Source organism: Oncorhynchus kisutch, linkage group LG7 (assembly GCF_002021735.2).
Source record: "Oncorhynchus kisutch isolate 150728-3 linkage group LG7, Okis_V2, whole genome shotgun sequence".
Classification (NCBI taxonomy): Eukaryota; Metazoa; Chordata; class Actinopteri; order Salmoniformes; family Salmonidae; genus Oncorhynchus; species Oncorhynchus kisutch.
The window spans coordinates 45,251,900-45,275,086 of NC_034180.2; the positions used below are offsets into that span (position 1 = coordinate 45,251,900).

General features: G+C 41.3%; 1 protein-coding gene across 3 annotated transcripts; it reads left to right on the plus strand.

The window, feature by feature from the left end:
- The first annotated feature begins 1,210 nt into the window (after window positions 1–1,210).
- LOC109894656 (origin recognition complex subunit 3) lies at window positions 1,211–22,865 on the plus strand. 3 transcript variants are annotated; one of them, XM_020488288.2, is made up of 27 exons: window positions 1,276–1,502; window positions 4,540–4,694; window positions 5,011–5,089; window positions 5,349–5,484; window positions 5,617–5,819; window positions 6,208–6,344; window positions 6,693–6,834; window positions 6,935–7,066; window positions 14,574–14,628; window positions 14,755–14,852; window positions 15,069–15,213; window positions 15,464–15,568; window positions 15,686–15,846; window positions 16,001–16,140; window positions 16,487–16,646; window positions 16,907–17,020; window positions 17,222–17,355; window positions 17,474–17,537; window positions 17,643–17,759; window positions 17,874–17,953; window positions 18,114–18,247; window positions 18,340–18,425; window positions 18,577–18,674; window positions 18,821–18,962; window positions 19,206–19,322; window positions 21,258–21,337; window positions 22,689–22,865. In XM_020488288.2, exons 1-27 carry the CDS (start codon window positions 1,353–1,355, stop codon window positions 22,792–22,794), a joined length of 3,270 nt encoding a protein of 1,089 aa, XP_020343877.1. In that variant the 5' UTR covers window positions 1,276–1,352; the 3' UTR covers window positions 22,795–22,865. The 3 variants fall into 3 exon arrangements, with proteins under 3 accessions (XP_020343876.1, XP_020343877.1, XP_020343879.1); XM_020488290.2 differs by lacking the exons at window positions 1,276–1,502; window positions 4,540–4,694; window positions 5,011–5,089; ... (3 more) ...; window positions 6,693–6,834; window positions 6,935–7,066 and adding an exon at window positions 14,009–14,364; XM_020488287.2 differs by lacking the exons at window positions 14,574–14,628; window positions 14,755–14,852; window positions 15,069–15,213; ... (14 more) ...; window positions 21,258–21,337; window positions 22,689–22,865 and having other exon boundaries at window positions 1,211–1,502; window positions 6,935–13,512.
- The last annotated feature ends 322 nt before the right edge of the window (window positions 22,866–23,187 follow it).

Below are 23,187 nucleotides of genomic sequence, written 5' to 3' on the forward strand. Positions count from 1 at the left end.
CTAACATATTATTTGTTTTGCCTCACCAAGATTTACATGCTAAAAATGCCACTGACCACCATAATGACAGTTACTTGAATCTGTCTTATTGTGAGGTCAATAACTCTGATAAATACATCATAGGCAATAAACATATTGTTTTTAATAAAATAAATGATAGTAGTAGCAAGCTATCAAAGTTGACATCCAGTCTTCAGCAGCATACCACCCTGCATCCCACTTGCTTCTCAAGCTAAGCAGAGTTGGTCCTGGTCAGTCCCTGGGTGGGAGTCTGATGGAAGTGGTGTTGTAGGGATGGTAAGAAGCACTCTTTCATCTAGACTGAAAAAATATCCCAAAACCCTAGGGGAGTGATTGTGGACATGGCCCTGTGTAGGCATGGGATGGGATGATAAACGGGTGTCCTGACTCTCTGTGGTCACTAAAGATCCCATGACATTTATCGTAAGAGTTAACCCCAGTGTCCTGGCTAAATTCCCAGTCTGGCCTTCATGGCCACCTAGCCATCCCCAGTTTACAAGTAGCTCATTCATCCTCCTGTAACTATTCCCCAGGTTGTTGCTGTAAATGAGAATGTGTTCTCAGTCAATTTACCTGGTAAAATAAGGGTTAAATAAAAAATAGCTTCATGCTCTCCTTCTCAAATTGAACAGAATATAGGCTATTTTAAGGATTAGGCCTAATCAACAACAAACAATTCTGAAGAAGCATTTGAACTGCCACCGTAGACTACACAGTCAATGGTTAGGCAGAATACGACAACGTTATTGATCAGCAAGAGCAGAGCAGGCAGGGGCTCAGGGTTGGAACATCCCTTGCAGTGTGTTGTGTTGCAGCCTAGTTGTATTTACCAGCCTCTATCTTGGAAATATAACTTTGCACTGTGTTTCTCCAAGCATGCACTTCGTAGCTTTAGGCTATGAATCACTTGATTGAGACCACACCAATCAATAGCCTATAGGCGCAATTGATATTGCGGCCCAGTACAGAATCAGAGGGGCAGCACCAGGCACACATCCATAGATAGCCTAAAAGCAACTCATTGTAAACGCTGAGAAAAATCGACATTTCATCAATTACAAATTGCATGACCCTCCCTTGGACTAGATTTAAAAAATAATAATACTAAACCCTCCCCTTGACTGAAAAGGAAAAAGCATGACCCTCCCCCATTTTCCTAACGGTAACCATTCGGTAAATTTCGATCCATCTCTTAGGGTTGGCGAAAAGTCACTTCGAAGCGGCGTGTTTTTAGGCAGACCCTCGCCTCTCCCTTCCCCCCCTTTGCGTGTGCGTGTGCGATTCTGGCAGCGTAACATCTGTGCGTACGCGGTCGTGATTGTGTTGTGAAGATGGCGGAGGGAGAGACAGAGAAGGAATATGCCACAAGAAAAGCTATCGAGCGGCTCCGAGAACGGTTCCAGGAATTGACTACAACACTTAAAGAAAGCCCGGAATCGCCGTCGGACGCCTCTTTGCGTTTCTGCCAGGAATTCTGCCAGGTCCGCATGTTTTTCCAACTACCCATCCTAGCTAGTTTGCAGCCTTCCATCCAGCTTCCTGGCTGATGATGCGCGTGTACGTTAGCTACAACAATGTAGCTAGCTAGCTAGCTCGCGCTAGCCACATCAGAACAGATATATAAACACACACCATTACTCCCTGTTTTACCGTTTGATTATTGTAGTTAGTAAAATATATACATTAGTTTTTTCCGATATGTAGTTGAATATTACTTTGGCATGATATCTTATCATCACTCATTTTCCCCTGCTAGTTGACGTTAGCTAGCTGCTAGATGAATGTTGGCTAGTTAGCTAGTTGATCAGGCTCCTTCATGCTGAGAAGAGCTAGCTTGGTTTTTGTGCGGATTTGCATTCAAATGCACCGGTGTTTTAGGTTTGCACGACACGAAACGAATTTCATCCATGTAAATGTGCATATTTAAAATAGAAATTAAGGCAAATTAACGTTTTTCCAGTCGTCCATTGTGTTAGTGGATCAATATTGAGTGTGCCTGTAAAAGTCTAATGTATAGGCCTGGCCTACCAAATACCTAGGTAGTATTTATTTTCATGCAACTCATAGGTTAACTACGTGTGTAAGGTTTTAATTGTTAGAAAAACAATATTAACTCGTCAGTTGGTAGGTTTATTCGGTTCTGTGTATTGTATGACAAACCTGCTGGGCCTTGTTTGAAACCCCTCCAGTGCGAAGTGATGAATTTATTGATTTATTTTACCAGGTAAATTGACTGAGAACTCGTTCTTATTTACAGCAACGACACGGGGAATAGTTACGGGGGGATGAATGAGCCAATTGGAAGCTGGGGATGATTGTTAGTGATGATGCATGAAGCACAATCTCAAACTATCAGGTCAAATTTGGAGATAAAACTGCAATGGTGATTAATCATCTGACACAGATTAGTAACAATATACACATAAGATAGCCTTGTACCATATGTATTCTTACTAAGAAATGGTATTTAGACAGTTGCAAAAAAATACTTACTCATTTCAAGATTGTGTGTTATCAATTGTTTTTTTGTGTTTTTTTTTTTTACATGTGTTGTGCAATGCATTGAAATACCATGTTACATTTAGCCTACATTTAGCAATAGCCACACTTTGATGGCCTAGCTACAATTTGAAAGGGTGATTATATGTGAATGCTTCCATACAGCTTATAGGTAGTGTTAATAAGCACTCGGTCCATCACTACACAGCTGATTCAAATAACCAACTCATTGTCAAGCTTTGATTATTTGAATCAGTTGCATAGTGCTAGGGTGAAAACTAAAACGTGCAGGACCGAGTTGGTGAAATTTTGGACCAACCTTGGTGATACTTTCTCAATTCCCGACATGGAAGACAATACATATTCTAAAGTTATATATTTAGTTGCAGGGGTTTTGCTTTAAATTGAGAAATTAAATTAAATCGATTTTTTATTTTTTTTGCTCCATGAAGTAATCCAACAGCAATGTGTACGTCGCCATCATGTCTATTTCAAATCTTCTCACATTGATTGAGACAGGTGGGTGTCCACCCCAAAGTGCTTCATGTCATGATTACATTCGTCTCTCTCGATCAATGAGAAGATTTTAAATAGACAATATGGCGGCGTACACATTGTTGGATTACTTCATGGAGCAAAAAATTCATTGAATTTAATAACGGAGCCTCTTCTAAATTCAAATTAACCCACTGCAACTAGACATGGACGTTTAGCAGACGTGTTGTCCTCCAAGTCAGGAAGATAGAAAGTATTTTTTCTGCGCAAAGGTTGGTCAAATTCTCTGTGCTATGCTTTACACTATCTACCTTGTAACAACTGTATGGAAGCGTTCACATATCGCCACCTTTTCAAAGTCTAACTATAGAAGAGCCACACTCATTTGCACAGAGATTAGGCTTCCCCTTGAATGGGAGAAGGGATGACGGACAAGGAAAAGATTGTCAGTACTTGTAGTATTCAAGCTTGTCTCACTCAACTGTGAATATTAGGCCTGCATCCTACATGGTTAGCCTACTCACTACTCGGTGTGGTTTAGCCTATTATAGGCTGCTGCATGGCTTCCAATTGGCCCTCACTATAGCCTTGATACAGCAGCCCGACTTATAGAATTTAAAGCAGCATCCCGTATACTGCTCATCTAGCAGTGGTGGAAAAAGTACCCAATTGTCATACTTGAGTAAATGTAAAGAAACCTTTAATAGAAAATGACTCAAGTAAAGGTCACCCAGTAAAATTTTACTTGAGTAAAAGTATTTGGTTTTAAATATACTTAAATATACTTACAGTATCAACTGTAAAATTATAATAATTTCATATTCCTTCTATTAAGCAAACCAGACTGCACCATTTTCTCTTTTTTAGAAATTTATGGATAGCCAGGGGCACACTCCAGCATTCAGACATAATTTACAAACAAAGCATGTGTGTTTAGTGAGTCCGCCAGATCAGAGGCACTAGGGATGACCAGGGATGTTCTGTTGCTAAGTGCGTAAATTGGACCATTTTCCTGTCCTGCTAAGCATTCAAAATTGTACGAGTACTTTTGGGTGTCAAGCAAAATGTATGGAGTAAAAAGTACAATATTTTCTTAATGAATGTAGTAAAAGTAGTCAAATATAAATAGTGAACTACAGATACCCCAAAAAATAACTTAAGTAGTACTTTAAAGTGTTTTTTACTTACGTACTTTACACCATTGTCGTCTGGCTATGTTGGTTCATCTTACTTAAAAAAATTTTTTATCACAGATATAAAGAGGTTGTTAGCAGTCCAACAGTCTTCATTACATTGGTGATTGACAAATATTCCTACCAGGAGACTGCACTAGGAATCGTATTATTAGCTGTTCTCAATTTTATATTTTAATGGAATGTAGCGTAATTGACCTAGAAGGACTAATAATTAATGCAATTGTGCAATTACACTATTTGTATGGTAATTGTTAAGGAGTTAGCTAGTTGAAGAAATACATTAATTTAATAGCAGGCACTAATCAGCTTGCCATGCTTTTGTTTGCAGATCCTTGTGGAACATGCAGGTCGATGGAAGGCTGAGGAGGAGCCACTGCCTTTACTGGAGGTGTACACAGTGGCCATACTCAGTTATGCAAAGGCCATCACCTGTCTCTCCTCCGAATGTGAAAATGTGCCACTCGTACTTGAAAACCTAGGACTGTGAGTACTCAAAGATAAAACGTCAAAATCTGATTTACATGCATGAATGCTTCATGGAACCAGCTGTGCAGTTTTTCAGATGGTAGTAGGCCTATGTTATTAAATGACAGTGAACATTCCAGTTTTATTAGCGCTAGTGACCAATACAACTGTACATTGCCCCACTAATTTGACAAGATAAATAAATTAGGCTTTGCGTATATGAGCTGCGGCAGAAGGGGGTAGTGCTTCTTTAATTTTAGTAATCTGCACACAACTGTAGCATCATTAGCATGAACCAAAACAAACTCATTGAATGACCCTGTTTTACTTGCAGGAGCTGTGTGGAGCTCCTGCTCTCATTGCCTGAGAGTGTCCCTGGTGCCTTATGGGAGGAGTTCCAGTCCTGTGTCAAGGTTAGTCTCCAGTGCTGCTCTATTTTTCTTTTGCTCTTAGAACAGCAATGTTTGTAATGAGCCTATTATGCCAATTATCTTTTGAAAAATGACTAGGTGACCCAATCAAAGTAGAAAATATATGATATGTGCATGCATTGAAACATGCACATATCACCCTGTTTGACATAATTAGTTAATCTAGGCCTACGTTTTGAAAAGTTGAGTTTATATGTTTTGCATAGCTCTAAAGTATTAAGTTATATGCTCTCCTTTACAGTCGGCACACAGCCTTCTGCAAAAACATGGGAACACACAGCTTCACATGCTATCAGCTATGGCACAGGAGCCTGGCGTGTGGACCAACACCACTCTGAGCAGCATTCTGTCTAATGAGATGCCTGAAATTGACAGAGGTTAGTTTTAGCCTACCTGTGTAGTTTTTTGTTGCAAGAACTTTGAACACATGAGATGACTGATTTTTTAAATGTTGTGGTGACTGCTCAGTAGTGTTATTTGTAATCGTGTTCCCTTTTTCTACTCCCCAGTTCATGAGTTCCTGCAAATAGAAGGTCCCACACTCCTTAGTATGCGAATAAAGCACCTTATCAAACAGAATCGAGCAGAGAAAGCAGCTGTCTTAGCGAAGATGTGCTCAGAGTATCCAGAGTATGAAGGAAAGGGAAACTTCAAGCAGACGTACCTTGTTTGCCTGTGTATGACAAAAACACAAGAACAACTCATGCAAGAGGTGAGTGGATAGCATTTTTTACATCAAGTCGTTTAACAGACTAGTGCATTCAAAAAAGGAGGTTGAACAAGGGCTTGTCTTTTTAAAATTTAATTATTTTCTTTTTTTTATAAAGATTTGAGTCATTTAGCAGACGCTCTTATTCAGAGTGACTTACAGTAGTGAGTGCATACATTTTCGTGCTGGTCCCCAGTGGGAATCGAACCCGCAGCCCTGGTGTTGCGAGCCCCATGCTCTACCAACTGAGCCAAACTGATGGAGTTTTGATGAAGGAATGAAATGACAAACTCCAGTTGGATAATTATGAATGAAAATAACCCTGATGGAAAATCATCAACTGTGGGTGACTGTAGAATACCATAATTATGACATGTTATCTCTGGGTCAGATCATGCAGGTAGACTGTAAGGATGGATTGGAGATGATTTGTAACCTGGAGTCGGATGGGGATGAAAAAGGAGCCCTTTGTTTGTGCTCTGCATTCCTTGAGCGGCAGCTTCTCCAGGGAGATGTGTATTGTGCCTGGTGAGTATTGCCATCTAATTTCCATTTTCCACTTGCTTTGTTTAATGTGAATGTGACGTAATTTGTATTTATTTCGTTATTTTTTTCCGTGGGGTGGGGTGTAACAGGTACAATATACATTTCTCTAAATGTTTTTCTTGAAATTATATGAAAGGTACATAAATACAAAGTATTGATCATTATGATCATATTACAGAGTTAGAAAAGTAATAATACATTTAGTATGTAAAGGAGACAAAAATAAGTGAGCCAACCTCCTAATGGATGTCGTATGTCGACGACAAACTTATCTCTTGTAAAGCCCTTCATGTGTGACAGACCAATGATGATACACTTTTCTTTTTACAGGGAGCTCACACTATTCTGGAGCAAGCTTTTAATGCGGTCAGAGTCTTCAGCTGATGCATTTCTTGGTCAATGCAGAAAGTTGGTTCTGCTTTCCAGGAGCGTCTGTCATATCCTCTTCCTCATCAAGGTTATCCAATCGGAGGTGAAATTCTTGAATGTGTAAAATTGTATAGGTTACTGCTTGGATATACCATGTAACGATTTATATTCTCATGACTGACTTTTGCTTTATTTTTTCTCAGGTTGGAGAAGTGGGACTGCCGGTGTGCATTGAAATGTGCATTCAAGCTCTACAAATGGCATCCAGTGACAACACGGACAGCAGGACCACCATCTGCAAAACTATTTCCTGCCTTTTGCCCACTGATTTTGAGGTGAAACGGGCATGCCAACTAACAGAGTTCCTCTTTCAGCCAACTGTGGACTCCTATTATGCTGTTGAAGCACTCTATAATGAACCTGATGAAAAGCTTGAGGACGAGAATCTTCCAGTACCCAACTCACTACGCTGTGAGTTACTGTTGGCCTTGAAGACACAGTGGCCTTTTGATCCAGAGTTCTGGGACTGGAGAACCTTGAAGCGCAATTGTTTGGCATTGATGGGTGAGGAGGGATCCATTGTGTCATCTATCGACACTCTCAATGACGCAGATGAGGGACTTGAGGATGATGCAGCAGAAAAAGGTCCAGAATTCAAAGACCTTGAGGACTTTATTTTGAATACTACAAATGAATTGAATGAAATTGCAGATGAAAAAGAGAAAAATAGGGAAGCTAAGAAATTAAGGGAGAAAGGGTTTGTATCTGCAAGATTTAGGAATTGGCGAGCCTATATGCAGTATTGTGTTCTATGTGATAAAGAGTTCCTTGGCCACAGGATAGTTCGCCATGCACAGAAGCATTTTAAAGATGGGGTCTACACCTGTCCAATTTGTGCTGACAGCTTTGACACTAAGGAGATTCTTGAGCCACATGTAGCATCCCACGTGAAGCAGTCTTGCAAAGAGCGACTTGCTGCTATGAAAGCAACAAGGAAATTGCCCAAGCCAACGCAATCTACCAGTAGTCATTGTAATAATTTTAAAGACGGAGCTGTGGTGAAGCTTGAGGCAGAGACCATTGTCAGTCCAAATGATGCTCATTCTCTGGATGGAAATTGCAACAGTGCTGAAACGGTCAAAGTCAGTCCTCCAAAGCCTGTACAAACTAAGGTCAGTCCTCAAAAGCCTGTACCAACTAGATATGAAGCAGAATTTACTGAGGATTGTGTCTGCCCTGTTACATACTGTCAGAAGGTATTCAAGTTTTTTCGGAGTCTTGTAACGCATGTAAAAGCCCACAAAAATGACGAGGAAGCAACACGTTTTCTGGAGATACAACGACAGAAGGTTGTGTGTCAGTATTGCCGTCGGCAGTTTGTGAATTCCAGACATCTCAATGATCATTTGCAAATGCACTGTGGCGCTAAGCCATACTATTGCATACAGCTGAATTGCACAGCCAGCTTTCACTGCAATTCGGAACTTCTCATGCACAAAAAACAACACACTGACTTTAAGTCACAGTGTATGTTTCCTAATTGTGGAAGGATTTTCAACGAGGCCTACCTGTTGTATGATCATGAGGCACAACATTACCTTACATTCACTTGCAAAATAGCTAATTGTGGGAATATTTTCTATTCACAGTCCCAGCTAAATTTGCATCAGCAGAACCATGACACTAATGAAATGCCCGTCGCAAATGAGAACAATCCTATACCTGAAATAGAACCTTCCACCCAGTGCTCCGCTAGGCAAGAGGAAACTTGCTCTGCCTCTGTCAATCTAGATCAGAAGACGGCACAGGATTATGTGACGGAAGAAGTGGTTAAATCAGGTTCGTTAACAGTTCCTGAGAACCCAAAATGCCCAATGAAAATAAAACATTCAGTCGAGAGTATGTTGAGCAGTTCTGTTGTCAATCCCAGAAAGGAGTTTCGGAAGTGTTATGTTCCACTGATCAAAACTAAGCTGGGATTGGAGAATGCAAAACTATCTCCTGTTGTCCCACGCCAAGAAATGATAGCAAATCATGTGGATCCCCAATATCACTGTGGAACAAATCCTTTGAAAGGGTGCCCAAAAGAGGAGCAGAATAACAGACCAACTGAAGCTGTTCAGAAAGTGTTGCCACAGGACTTTCCTCCACGAGAAATTAAGAGTGAACCCCCATTTATTCTACATCCATATCAAAACACTCCTGCAATAACTGGTAGAGATGAGGATGAGTATAGTTGTCCACTTGAAGCATGTGACCGCAAATACAGTACCTCCAAAAGTCTCTCCCGACATGTAAAGAAAAACCATCCAGACATTTTTGAAGACTGGAAACTGGCAAAGAAGTACAAGAAAGTTGTCAAAATAACTTCGAGAAAGGTTCCATCAGTGAACAAGACTTCACAGGACCCAGAGAACAAAACATTACTTCATCAAGCCCCACTATGCAGCAATAGTGGATTACAGCAGTTTGAATATCCGGTGGCATGTTCAAATTTACCTGCAATTTGTCCTGTTTGGGAAACCCCCCCAAACCAGACTGGTCTAATGCAGTCCGAGATGGGTGACTCATGGACATCTACATTGAACGATTGCTATGCAGAGGTCTTCCATCTGAATGAATACCCCAATAAGAGCATAACTCCTTGGCAATCAGAACCGTATCAACTGTTAGAAAGGGGCAGAGAACATACACCAGCAAATATGCATGATAGTGCCATCCAACCCATTAAATCAGAGTCAAGTCTGATGAATCAGATGTCGGAATATGTGTCAAGCTCTCTTATGCTGGATAATGGAGGACAACACTATGGGATAACTAATTCTGGGGATAATGTTGATGTTTCCCTAATGGGAAAAAACTATTCCAGTATGTCTGGCCAAGAAAGTAACAATTTGTCAGCTGGAGGTTCCCATGTTTCATATGTCCCAAATGAATATGTCCTTAATTCAAGGGCATCAATAGACATTCCAAGCAATGCAGTGAGCCATGATGGTCAAGTAGCACCAAGAAACACAGTGGAGATGACCAACATGGAGGATGTAACTCATCTTACATCACCCAATTATGAGAATCAGATGAGCAGCTCTGTAGATGAAATGCTTCTTAGTCCGCATGCTTCTATCCAAAAAGATGTATCGTACAATGAGGACACTCATGCAGAATCTGAAGCTATCCCTGCAGATGAGAAGATTGCTGATCATGAGACACAGAAAGTAAAACGCTGCAGACTCAGCAAGAGAACGAAATGGCCTGCTATCATAAAGGATGGCAAAGTCATCTGCCGAAGATGCTTTAGAGAATTCTCAAGCACAAAGTCTCTCGGAGGTCATCTTTCAAAACGCTCCCAGTGCAAGCCATTAGTTGAAATGGACTTAGCGGCTGATTTGCCTATGTCATTTCTCGACTTTCTCAATGACCCAAACGTTCCTGAAACTGGATCAATATACAACATACTAAATGGTGAATTCCCACAGGAAGGTGTTGGTAATCCCTCCACGCCAAATCCTTCTAATTTGTCACAAAAGGAAACCCAAAAACCACTGGATTCTCAATCATCAAAAACTTTTCCTTCAGTTTCGGCCAATAGACAATCCAAACTCAGCACAAATAAAACAGTGTGGATAGAATTGAAAGAGTCAAAGAATTATGCTGGCAGTCAGCAGGATGGGGAGTCAAAAGGCAGTCTTGCTGAAAAAAGGTCAAGTGCATCTTCCTTTGCGGCATGTCAAGATGACAAGGTTATAGAAATTCAAAATGCCCTACAAATGTTGGATTTAGTTGAAGCTGCACATGAGAAAAGTTTGCAGGAAACTTGTTCCTCAAAGTACAGTGGTAGCCAAAGCAATGCCATCTCAAGCTATAATGTCATGCAAAAAGATAATGTTCAAAACACGACAACAAAAACGATTGTCAAGAAGGAAGACCAGAATCGTGACAATGGCCCCAAGCCGTTCAAGTGTGAAATGGATTATTGTGAATATGGGTTCATGACAAAAGAGGCATTATTCAGACACCTTGGTAGAGTTCATGATTACACCATTGAGATGATTGAGGAACTCAAGAAAACCCCAGTCAAATTCTCTCCATATCCTTGTTACATTTGCCCAAAAACATTTACCAGAACCACAGGCCTAAGAATTCACTATGAAAAAGTCCACCACCTGACGCAGGCAGAGATGAACAAGTTAAAGGTCGGAAATCGCAAAAAAAGGTCAAGCAACCCCAATATTGAAACAGAGGTAGAGAGTAGTCATGGAACTGGATCTTCAGTTGTGTCAACTTTCATCAAACAAGAACCACTTGATATTGACACTGGCTGTTCAATTCAAAGCACAAATCATGCACAATCCTCTGAGATCATTACAGCTGGAGATGCAGTTCAAGAGGATTCCATGCATCAATTAACAGTTGAGAGAGTGCAATCACCACAAGATACCTTGGATGACTTGGACAAGTCATTTTACGAATTAGAATCACCATCAAAGACCAGATATACCAAGAATGAGACATTAATGACAGCCTCACAAATTAACCACACTCCAGTGTTGAAGCAAAAATTAGGTCAAGGTGACTCTGCGGAGAGGCCAGCTGCACGTTCCGATGCTAGATCTTTTAGCCATGCAACAGAGGTGGGATCCAGCCAGGCTGTGAAACCCTCACCAGAAAAAGCAAGTTGTTCAAAAAACACAATATCCAAAGATGAGGTTAATTTCCAAAGGAAAGAAAAGGTTCAGAAAAGGTTGGGGCTTCAACTGTGTGACGCTGACAATTCTTTCAGTCCATATAGGCCCTACCGTTGTGTTCATGAAGGATGCGCTGCAGCCTTTACCATCCAGCAAAATCTGATCCTTCACTCTAGGGCTATGCATCAGTCATCCCTTCCCCTGTCTTCAGGAGACCTTGATACTGTAAAGGCTGTCACTGGTGAACAAGCTGCTGAAGTTGAGAATAATGAAATCCGATGTCAAGTGAAAGACTGTTCAAGGATATTTCCAGGGATTACAACCTTGGTGCAGCATTACCTATTGCTTCATAAATTCACTCGAGATAAAACCACTGCTATGATGTCAAGCCTCAATATAGGGACATTCCAGTGTGACCGGTCAGAATGTACACTCTCCTTCACCTCTGTGGAGAAATACATTGACCACATCAAAAACTTTCACAAGGAAATAAACATCTCTGAGAGAGGCAGTGTGGATCAGACTTTTAAGTGTGGGTATGATGGCTGTGACCGGGTCTACACTACAAAGTCAAATCTTCTTCGTCATGAGATGAAAAAGCATGATTTAATTTATATTCCCAGAACACAGCAACAGAGAACAACATGCGTCAAGCCCAACAATGGCAAAGAGAACATTGAAAACGCAGTCAAATTGAACAAGAAAAACACTAAGAAAGATGACGGATCGCTCGACCACTGGACTAACTTTGGAAAACCCTCTCTGAAATCTATGGATGAGGCATCTGCCATCTGCACCCAAAAATTATCTTTGCAATATCCATGCATGATAAAAGGCTGCGACACAGTTGAACGGACTGAACGGAATATATTCAAACATTACACCACACATGGCCTCACCGAGAAATATATAGAGGATCAGAGAAGCCAGTTTATGTTCTGTAAAAAGTACCCACGCTCAAGAGTCAAAGATGCAAACAAATCCGAGGGTATGTCAACAGACTCCTCTGAGGAGACGGACCCTGACGAGGATGAGCCTGAGACTTCAGAGACCAACTGTCAGAGGCAAGAAGTGTTGGATGGTGATATTCAAGCAGAGGCTAAACTTTCAACTGATGAGATTTCTGAAACCCAGTATTTTACTTCAGAGGTCAAAAAGAGGGGTTGCCCCCGAAAATCAGAGCGGAGAGCATTAGCTTGTCCGGACAGAAGGTTGACTCTGAGAAATCGGCCAGCAGATAAAGTTCACCAGTTGACAGAGGCTTCGGACCAGGGCTCCACTGCTTCTCAAGAGGAAGAAAGCAAGGGCGGTGTTGCACTGGACAGTTTCCCGAAGTTCCTGGATACTTCACCATCGACCCACACTCCCAAAAGAAAAATTAGTGGATGTTCAAGGAGTGAGTTGCCATTAAAACGGCAGCGTACCCTTAAGCAGAAGGCCGCTAATATTATGTCCGCAACACCTGATGAAGTTATTGGAGCCTGTCAAAACCTTGTAGACTTCAGAAATCCTCAAAATCTTCAATCCGTGAACAATGTGAAGATTGTAATGGACAAAACCTTTTCCGACGGTGCTGATCTTTTGCTAAAGCAACTTCAAGATATGCGACCCATGGTTATAATACAAAAGTGGCTTTATAGTTGATGGATTGCTCACAGCCTGATGCTTTTATTTTCGACTAACTCAGGATTAGAAAAGTAACATGCTGCAAACAGATCTGTTAATATTGTATCAGATATCCAATGGTAAACAGTTTTGACCATTAGACAATTGAAGATGGAGTATTTTCTACTTATGACATGTTATTGTTGATTTTAAGTTTGGATAATGTATGTTACTCATATAAGAACCAGGTAATCTGTAGGGAACATAGACTTTAGAACATGTTTGTATTTATTAGGCTTCTAGTACTAAAATTGTTTTTTGCTAAATTGATAATTTTAAGGAAAAACAAAAGTTTTTATATATCCCTATGGGATTTTATTTTTTGTTTGTATTTATTTTATTTTTAAACACTATCTGTAATATTTACATGTCTTCCACAAAGTGTTCAATAAAATGTAACTGTTTGCTTTTATAAAAGTTGATGTACAGAACTTTGTTTTGCAAGTTATTTATTTACATTCAGTCATTATTATAAAGGAACTCTGTGGAGAGCCTATTTGGTGTCAAATGTAGCAGCTGGTTTTAAGAAGCATCAAGTTCAAGACAGCCATAAATAACCCTTACTGAATCCATAAGAGCTGACGTTTAATTTGTCATGGATGTATTTATTCAGTCACACCTGTATTAGTTTGAACCCTGACGCATTTTGGTGTAATTTTGTTATTTTACTATCCCCTATTGCCACATAAACTAGCAGCCTCTACATGGGTTTCAGCGTGTTATTGTTATAAGTTGTGGGCCAAATTGGGCGATCCTCTCCCCCTATCGGTCTCCTTGCCACCTGTTCAAGTTCCGCAATATATTGCAACTCACTGTTGGAAAATTGCGAGCAACATATCCCAACCGGCCGGCAGATGGCGTTATTATTCATTTTACGTCTTGTCATCAATGGCAAACGATGTAAAATGAATAACAGCGCCATCTGCCGGCCGGTTGGGATGTGTTGCTCACAATTTACGCAGTTCATTTGTTTGGTTTTTAAAACAAAATAACTCTTAGACAGTTCACCCTTGTTTGTTGGCTTGTTTTACCGATGTCCGTTCACATGAATCTTGAAACACTCAGCCAAGAATACAATTATAATTGAATGAACTCACGGTCTATACACAAGTTCATAGACGTCACAACGGCGGGAAAATAGAGGAAGTGTGGAATGGTTACATCCGGCTAACAAAGTTTTTGTTTGTTTCTGTCAATCGTTTGGTAAAAGAAGAAATAGATTTTAATGAAGTATATATGGGATTGTCACAGTTCTGCTGGAAATGACTTCATCGGTGTCAAAGGTAGGCTAACGACTGTAAATTGTTGAAATGCGATTTCCTTAGCGTATTTGGAGTGAGTGCTGCATTTGTAATTTTACCACGATGGAAGTCAGTTGGAGGGGCGATCCAAGGATCCCTAATGGCAAATAACATAATTTAAGTATTTGCTGGCATGTTCATTTAATTGTTCCAGTGAACGCGTCATCACAATCTGTATATTCCCCTTTTAGGGTTGCTTTGTGTTCAAGCCCAGTGCCAAAAAGAGAAGGAAGACTCCAACAGTGGGTGAGTGATCTTATAGATAACTAGCTGGGTCGCTGGTCATATTTAATCATATCTATACTTTGAATATTCAGTTTCAAGAAATAAAGTATCGGGTAGCATTGACTATCAGTATCGTGTGTTCTCCAGAGGATTATTTCACTCATGGCTGTGAGGACACGGAGAACAGCAAACTACGTTTCAGAAACTGTCAGACATTATGGGAGAAAATGAAGGCAGACACCGAGGTGAGTGTCCATCTGCACCTTGTTCATCATTCTCCCAACTTTGGGCATTGCCATCATTGTGCTCATGCCAGGATGCTACGGAATAGGGGATTGTGCTAGCTTTACTTGCAACATTTCTCTCTAACGTTGTGAACATTTCACTTCACCGAATACACCCCAGATCAAAGTTACGAGCTTTTGTCAGACATGACAGTTTACATTGTTTGCTTTCTACAGCTTCTGCAGGATGAGCTGAACAGGAAAATCTTAGACAGCCTCTTGGCGTTTATCAGAAAGAGTGTCTCCACTTTTCAGCGTGGCACGGATGACTGGGCGTCGGGTATGAGAGCCCACGAGATTCCGACAGCAGCCCTAGTGCTTGGTATGTGGCTCAAAAGACAATGCACATGCAGAAATATTTTGGTTAGACCTGAGCCCATGATATTGGCCTAAAGGAGTGTATTTTGATAAATGCCACAGTACAGACAGAGATTGCACTAGTATAGAGCGTTTTGGCTGGAGGAAAGAAAGTATGTAAGGCATATTTGTAATGTTCCCTTAACAGGCAAGTCAGTTAAGAACAAACTCTTATTTACAATGAAGGCCTTAACTAAGTAACTCTACCCGTGTAGGAGTGAATGTACCAGATCATGATATGACCTTCCAGTGCCTCTCTGACCAGTTGCAGCAGTCGGTGACTCCCTTTGTGGTCTCTGTACAAGCCACAGAGTGTACAGGTCAGTCCTGTGTGTGTGTGGTACTCGAGAAATGTCCCTATTGCTATTAGCCTTTTTGTATTATGACACGTGGATACCTAACTCAAATAATAATATTTTAATTTGTTCTGTCCTCAGCCCTGAATCACATGCTGCAGAGGGTTCTAGAGAGACTGATGGGTACTAGTGTGTCTGTGGATAATGAGGAAGAGCCTGAGCAGTGCAGTACCAATGTAAACCAGAAGAGGGTGCACTGCTCCCTCATCACACTCTGTAACTGGTACAAGACTGTGACAAAGGTATGTAGCTACTGCAAAGAAGTAAGGACTATTATGATGCTTTTATGTACAACTGTCAAATGTATAGATGTTGACCTTACAATTTCTGCATCAAAGTTACGAGCTTTTGTCATTACAAATCATGCATCCTGTGTAAATAATTTGCTCCTCTCAGAAAGCTGCCTCCGGCACCGCAAGTAAAAAGCGTACTTCCGTTGGCAAAGACATGCAACAGCATCCTCCTATTGTAGTGATCTTCAAAGACCTCGAGGCTTTCACCCCTAAAGTGCTGCAAGATTTCATCCTCATCTGCAGGTAAGAGTTCTAACCTCCATCTCTGTTAGGGGCGGCAGGTAGCTTAGTAGTTAGAGCGTTGGGCCAGTAACTGAAAGGTTGCTGGATTCAATCCCCAAACTGACAAGGTCAAAATCTGTCTTTCTGACCCTGAAAAAGGCAGTTGATCCACTGTTCCCCTTGGTAGGCTGTCATTGTAAACAAGAATTTGTTCTTAACTGACTTGCCTAGTTAAATTAAAAAAATAAAATAATAATAATATTGATTGAATATATAGATAATCTGAAAGTACGCTCGTAGCTGTGTGATGGCACCTAAAAGTGTTCATCCATTCCATGCTGCATAATCTCCCCGTTCTCTTCAACAGTCGGTACGTTGAACAGCTTCCGCTGATGTTCGTTTTTGGCATTGCCACGTCTCCCAGCACCATTCAACACATGCTGCCCCACTCTGTGTCCTCTCTGCTGGGCATCGAGCTCTTCCAGTCACTGTCCTGCACCCAGCACCTGGCTTCTGTCATAGACAAGGTAGGTACTTAAAAACAAGTAGCCATCATGGATCCATCCATTCACTTTGTGAATGTAGTTGTCTCGGACACATACTGAGCATGCTTGTCTGTGCCCTTTTCCTAAAACCCAACAGGGTTCTCAAGTTGCAGTTTGCAAATGTCAACGGACATTTTCACTCAAGATCCCCATTGATGATGACATGTCTTGAGTTACTCATGTTTATTTCAAGTTAGGATTCAGACTTTAGTTTGAGTATTGTTTTCCCCCTCTTTCTCCAGGTGATCCTAACTTCCCAGTTTCCCTTCAAGCCCAATGGCAAGGTGCTGCAAGTGCTGGTCAGCATCTTCCTCTACCACGACTTCTCTGTACGCAACTTCATCAAAGGCCTGCAGGTGAGGACTGCCCTCTGATTGATGGGGTGACTGTCAAATGTGTTGAAAGGGCATTATCCTTTAACTGATGTTTAACCCACAATGTTGGTTGTGCTCTGTACCTGCTTTCAAAGACTAACTTTGAGATACGCTTGCTGGATGTATTATGTTGGACTGTGTATTCCTGTGAATTTGTGTGTTGATCTTGATGGGCCCCCTCAGTTGGCTCTGCTGGAGCACTTCCACAGCCAGCCTCTGAGCGTGCTGTGCTGTAAGAAGGAGGCGGCCCTGGTCCACGCCACTGAGCTCAGCCACAGGGATGTAGAGCGGCTCCAACAGCTGCCCTCCTTCATGAGGTGACTGTCACTCACACTCTTCTACCCATAGGATGGTGGAGAACGTTATCAGAATGTTGTGTGATTTGTCTGTTTGAAAACTTGTTGACGTTCGGTGTTTACCTCCCCTTTCACCCAGGTACGTAGAGGAACAGGGTCCCCAGGAGCAAGTGGAGCTGTTGACTAGTGATGACCATGTGAAGGTAAATATTGAGTGCTGTTGAGAGGTTCTGAACAGTATATTGACATGAATTATGAGCTTACCAAAAATGGTCTTGAGTGATTGCGTGTCCTTCCCATTATTTTAGGAAGTGTGTCAGAAACTACTGAAAGATCTTTGCAAATACCACAAGAACTACTACACCACTCTGAGGTGTCTCCACATTCTGACGGCTTCTCTGCCCAAATACCCTCTGGGAAAACAGGTTGGAACATTTTGTTTGTCACGGTTGCCATTGAAATAATACATACATTAGGAATGGAATTGTAGAGCATGGCACGGACTGTCTCACCTGTTCCACATATGCCTCTATTTTTAGATAAGAGAGCTGCACATATCCTGTCTGGAGAAGAATGTGTGGGAGAATGATGAGTATGTGTGTGCCATGCAGCTTCTGAGGTGATAAAGGAGATTATAAATTTATGAATTACAAAATCATTGATATAAAGGATAAACATTGCTTAGCAAAACAGTTTTATATTCAAGCTGTCATAACTTAGCAGGTAAAAGAGTAAGTTTGTTTGCTCTCCTTTTGTCAACACTCAACTTTTCACTCCAGGATGATGGCTAAAGACGAGCTCACCTCAGCCCTGCAAAAGTGTGCTGAGATCCTGAAATCTGGCAAGACAAAGAAAATGAGGGCTGCACTGCTTCAACTGGACAATTTACTCTCCAAATTTGACCAGCCAGGCGGTAAGTAGTGATGATGGCTGTAACAGTTTACCATTTCACCAAATGCTTTTCTGACCCATTGAAATGTGCTTCTCTTGCTTCTGCCCAATCAGATCTTGTTGAGAATGCAGCAGGGGAGGACCTCACTTCTCCAGGGAAAGGCCTCCAGAAGAAAACAGACTTGTTCCAACTGCAAAAGGTAACAACTTTCTGCTATAACGGATAGTTATTTTGCTCAAACGGTTTCATACACTTATGATGTATAATGGATCTACGCCTCTCTCTAAAAAATATTGTATGTAGTGCTTGTGATATGAAGGGCCTCAGCATTTACTGTCCTCTCTGTTTAGACTCTACTGGAGATGAAGAAATCTCGAAGAACCAAGGAAATGAGTCAGTTCGAGATATTCCGAGACCAAGCCCTGGAGTTCATTGACAGCCTTGTGAGGTGAAGTAGTATACAGTAATGATACAACCCAATCAATTGACTGACTCAACAGTGGCTGGATAGATTACGTTCGTTCTTTTAGATGAGCTCGGTGTAAATGGATGGCACAGTATTTGATGGTGCTGCTCACCTTTGTGTGTTTTCAGGTCCCACCTGGCCCCACCCGAATCCCAACCACTGTACGAGGTATGCTACTACAGCTCCTCTGCTGTCCTGAGACGCCACCTCAACGCCACGCCACGCACCTCCATCCAGACCGCACTCAGCAACCCCTACCACTACCTGAAAGTAAATAGCTGCCACTGAGAGGCTGTCTCAAAAGTGTCTAGTGAACGCTGTTCTTTGTATCCTAATCTGCACCAATCTGGAAAATTTGATGGGTGGGCTGCCATTATTGGCCTTTTACCTGTTCAGAATTGTTTCAGATCAGTGCCGACGAAAGAGACTGACCGCATTCCCTGTCTTTAGACAACTCAGCCAAAGTTTATAGTGTTAAACAGTAGCTCATACTGATGCTAATCTGTGCTTCAGAATGAAGATCTGCGGGCCGAGGACGGGACAGTCTCCAATGCTGCTCCTGACATCTGCATTGTGTACAAGCTGCATCTGGAGTGTGGGAGACTCATCAACCTGTATGACTGGCTGGAGGTAGGTTTAATAAAGAATTAAGTGAAATACTATTGGTATCATATTCACTGCGTGTACAAAACATTACAAACACACCTGCCCCTTCCATGAGACTGACCAGGTGAAAGCTATGATCCTGTATTGATGTCACTTATTAAATCCTCTTCAATCAGTGTAGATGAAGGGGAAAAGACAGGTTAAATCATATTTTTTAAGCCTTGTGACATTGTGCATGTGTGCCATTGAGGGTAAATGGGCAAGACAAAAGATTTGTCTTTGAACAGGGTAAGGTGCACCTGCTGAGTTTTTCATGCTCAACAGTTTCTCGTGTGTATCAAGAATGGTCCACCACCCAAAGGACATCCAGTCAACTTGACACAACTGTGGGAAGCGCTGGAGTCAACATGGGCCAGCATCCCTGTGGAGTGATTTCGACACCTTGTAGAGTCCATGCCCTGATTTATTTCAGCTTTTCTTTCATCACATTCTCAGTGGATCAGTTTACGTACACTCAATTAGTATTTGGGAGCATTGCCTTTTTAAATGGTTTGGGTAGCCTTCCACAAGCTTCCCACAATAAGTTGGGTGAATATTGGCCCATTCCTCCTGGTGTAACTGTCAGGTTTGTTGGCCTCCTAGCTCGCACACGCTTTTTCAGTTCTGCCCACACATTTTCTATAGGATTGAGGTCAGGGCTTTGTGATGGCCACTCCAATACCTTGCCTTTGTTGTCCTCAAGCCATTTTGCCACAACTTTGGAAGTATGCTTGGGGTCGTTGTCCATTTGGAAGACCCATTTGCGACCAAGCTTTAACTTCCTGACTAATGTCTTGATGTTGCTTCAATATATCCACATTTTCCTACCTCATGATGCCATCTATTTTGTGAAGTGCACCAGTCCCTCCTGCAGCAAAACATGATGCTGCCACCCCTGTGCGTCATGGTTGGGATGGTGTTCTTCGGCTTGCAAGGCTCTTCCTTTTTACTTCAAATATAACAATGGTCATTATGGCCAAACAATTCTTTTTTTTTGTTTCATCAGACCACAAGACATTTCGCCAAAAAGTACAATCTTTGTCCCCATGTGCAGTTGCAAACCGTAGTCTGGCTTTTTAATGGTGGTTTTGGAGCAGTGGCTTCTTCCTGAGTGGCCTTTCAGGTTATATCGATATAGGACTTGTTTTACTGTGGATATAGATACTTATGTACCCGTTTCCTCCAGCATCTTCACAAGGTCCTTTGCTGCTGTTCTGGGATTGATTTGCACTTTTCGCACAAGTACGTTCATCTCTAGGAGACAGAACGTGTCTCCTTCCTGAGTGGTATGATGGCTGCGTGGTCCCTTGGTGTTTATTCTTGCGTACTATTGTTTGTACAGATGAACGTGGTACCTTCAGGTGTTTGGAAATTGCTCACAAGGATGAACCAGACTTGTGAAGGTCTACAATTTCTTTCTGAGTTCTTGGCTGATTTCTTTTGATTTTCACATGATGCCAAGCAAAGAGGCACTGAGTTTGAAGGTAGGCCTTGAAATACATCCACAGGTACACCTCCAATTGACTCAAATTATGTCAATTAGCCTATCAGAAGCTTCTAAAGCCATGACATTTTCTGTAATTTTCCAAGCTGTTTAAAGGCACAGTCAACTTAATGTATGTACATTTCTGACCCACTGGAATTGTGATACAGTGAAATAATCTGTCTGTAAACAGTTGTTGGAAAATGTACATGTGTCATGCACAAAGTAGATGTCCTAACCGACTTGCCAAAACTATAGTTTTTTTTAAAGAAATTTGTGGAGCGATTGAAAAACGAGTTTTAATTACTCAAACCTAAGTGTATGTAAACTTCCGACTTCAACGGTGTCTCTTTAGGTTTATACCTCTGTAGAAACACATGCCTTGATGCTGGTATATTGAATGAGAAACGAGTGTGTTCATTTTCATGTATCTGCAGGCTTATGCTACTGTGGTCTCTGCTGCAGAGGGTAAGGATCCTGACTCAGTGGACTTTGGCAAAGTGGATGAACTCAAACAGTATCCTTTAATTGTTGATGTCTTAAAATGCTTCATGGTGACTACTTTTGAATATATGGTAAGATGTTTAATAAACAAGCACTGCATGGGGCGGCAGATTTTTTTGGGGGGGATTTTTCCCTTGAGCAAGGCAATTAACCCAATTGGATAAGAGCATCTGCTAAATGGCCAATGTAAAATACTCTGAATAGACAAGTATCCTATCATAAGCACATTCAATTTAACTGGTATGCAACTTAATATTAGGAAGATGTTAATGTTTTGTACAGTGCATTTTAACACATCAGACTATTCTCAATTTAATCTTATATTAGTAAAGACATACATTTATTTAGAATGTCCCGTTATGAAATTGGCAGGAACAGTGGCAGGGGGAAAAACACATGTTGTCCATATGCACTTGAATAGTGAATGGAGGCTGTGCCTTCCCGGTTCCTTTTTCAATCATGCCAGGTATGCTACTACGGTTTTACAGTGGAGCAATGTGCTTAATTCACAGGACAATTGAGCTAATGTGATAAGAACAACAAGGACATAGACATCTTATATTGGCAGAGAGCTTAAATTCTTGTTAATCTAACTGCACTGTCCAATTTACAGTAGCTATTACAGTGAAATAATGCCAATCTATTGAGTACACCATTCTGAATTTGAAAAGTTATTAATGAAATTCTTAACAGAAATGCAATGGTTCATTGGATCACTCAAAAATTTTGCTCATACACTGCTGTCATCTAGTGGCCAGAATCTAAATTGCACATGGGCTGGAATATAACTTTTTTTTTTCTTGGTATTATCTTTTACCAGATCTGTGTTAGTTTCCTACATTCCTTTCACATTTCCACAAACTTTCTTTCATTTCAAATGGTATCAAGAATATGCATATCCTTGCTTCAGGGCCTGAGCTACAGGCAGTTAGATTTGGGTACGTCATTTTAGGTGAAAATTGAAAAAAGGGGCAGATTATTTTAGTAGCAGCTGAGAAATGAATATAGTAGCACCTGGGATCCTTTTTAGTGGCAAGTTGCATGTAGAAATGTCTGGGCCTATAAGAACCCTTATTTCACTCTATGCATTAACCACTTTGAGCAGCAGCCAGCCTCTTGCTGTGCGACAGGTGATATTCTGTATGCCATGGGCTCTCCAACCCTGTTCCTGCAGCTACCCAATGATTCGTTTTGGAAACCAAGTGAAATCTGTCTGGGAACATCAATAGTAACATGTTTTCACAAATTGTATTAAACTGTTGACAGCCCTTCTGTGCTCGAGAAAGGAATGGAAATGTGTGTATGCATGTTTTGATAAATTATTAAACTATACTTTTTCACAGTTGTTCCTCAACTCCTACAAGTGCTCGTTTTATCCAGGCTGTATCTGAGCTGGAGTTCCTGGGATTCATCAAATCCACCAAGCAGAAGACAGACCATGTGTCACGACTGACCTGGGGAGGCTGCTGATTCACCGTCTGGGAGCTTGTGTTGTATAGTACATGTCAATTGTTTTTGAATAAAATGTGATTTCAATTGAGTACCATGATTTGCTCATTGTGCTCTTAAAAGGTGTGGAAAATGCAAGTGGTTAACTCCAGTAACAAACACTCTGAAAGAAGTGTATACAATATTATATGAAACACCACCAGTCTTATCAAGTAGCCAGGGGTACATTCATTTGTAAAGATGCTGTGGGAACAGATGGGTCCTCATGGGTGACGACTGCTGCGAGGTGATCATTCCACCACTTCAGGGCTGAATCAAAGATGAAGTGTTAACTGGGACTTGGTAACTCCATAGTGCTGGCAGGGAGCCAAGTGATGCAATGCCAGAAATGACTGGGTTGACATCTCGATATCG

Coding starts and splice junctions, on each gene's coding strand:
- LOC109894656 (XM_020488287.2), top strand. CDS start 1,353: ATGGCGGAGGGAGAGACAGAGAAGGAATATGCCACAAGAAAAGCTATC. Junction 5,090..5,348: donor AGTTCCAGTCCTGTGTCAAG/GTTAGTCTCCAG, acceptor TCTCCTTTACAG/TCGGCACACAGCCTTCTGCA. Junction 5,485..5,616: donor GATGCCTGAAATTGACAGAG/GTTAGTTTTAGC, acceptor TCTACTCCCCAG/TTCATGAGTTCCTGCAAATA.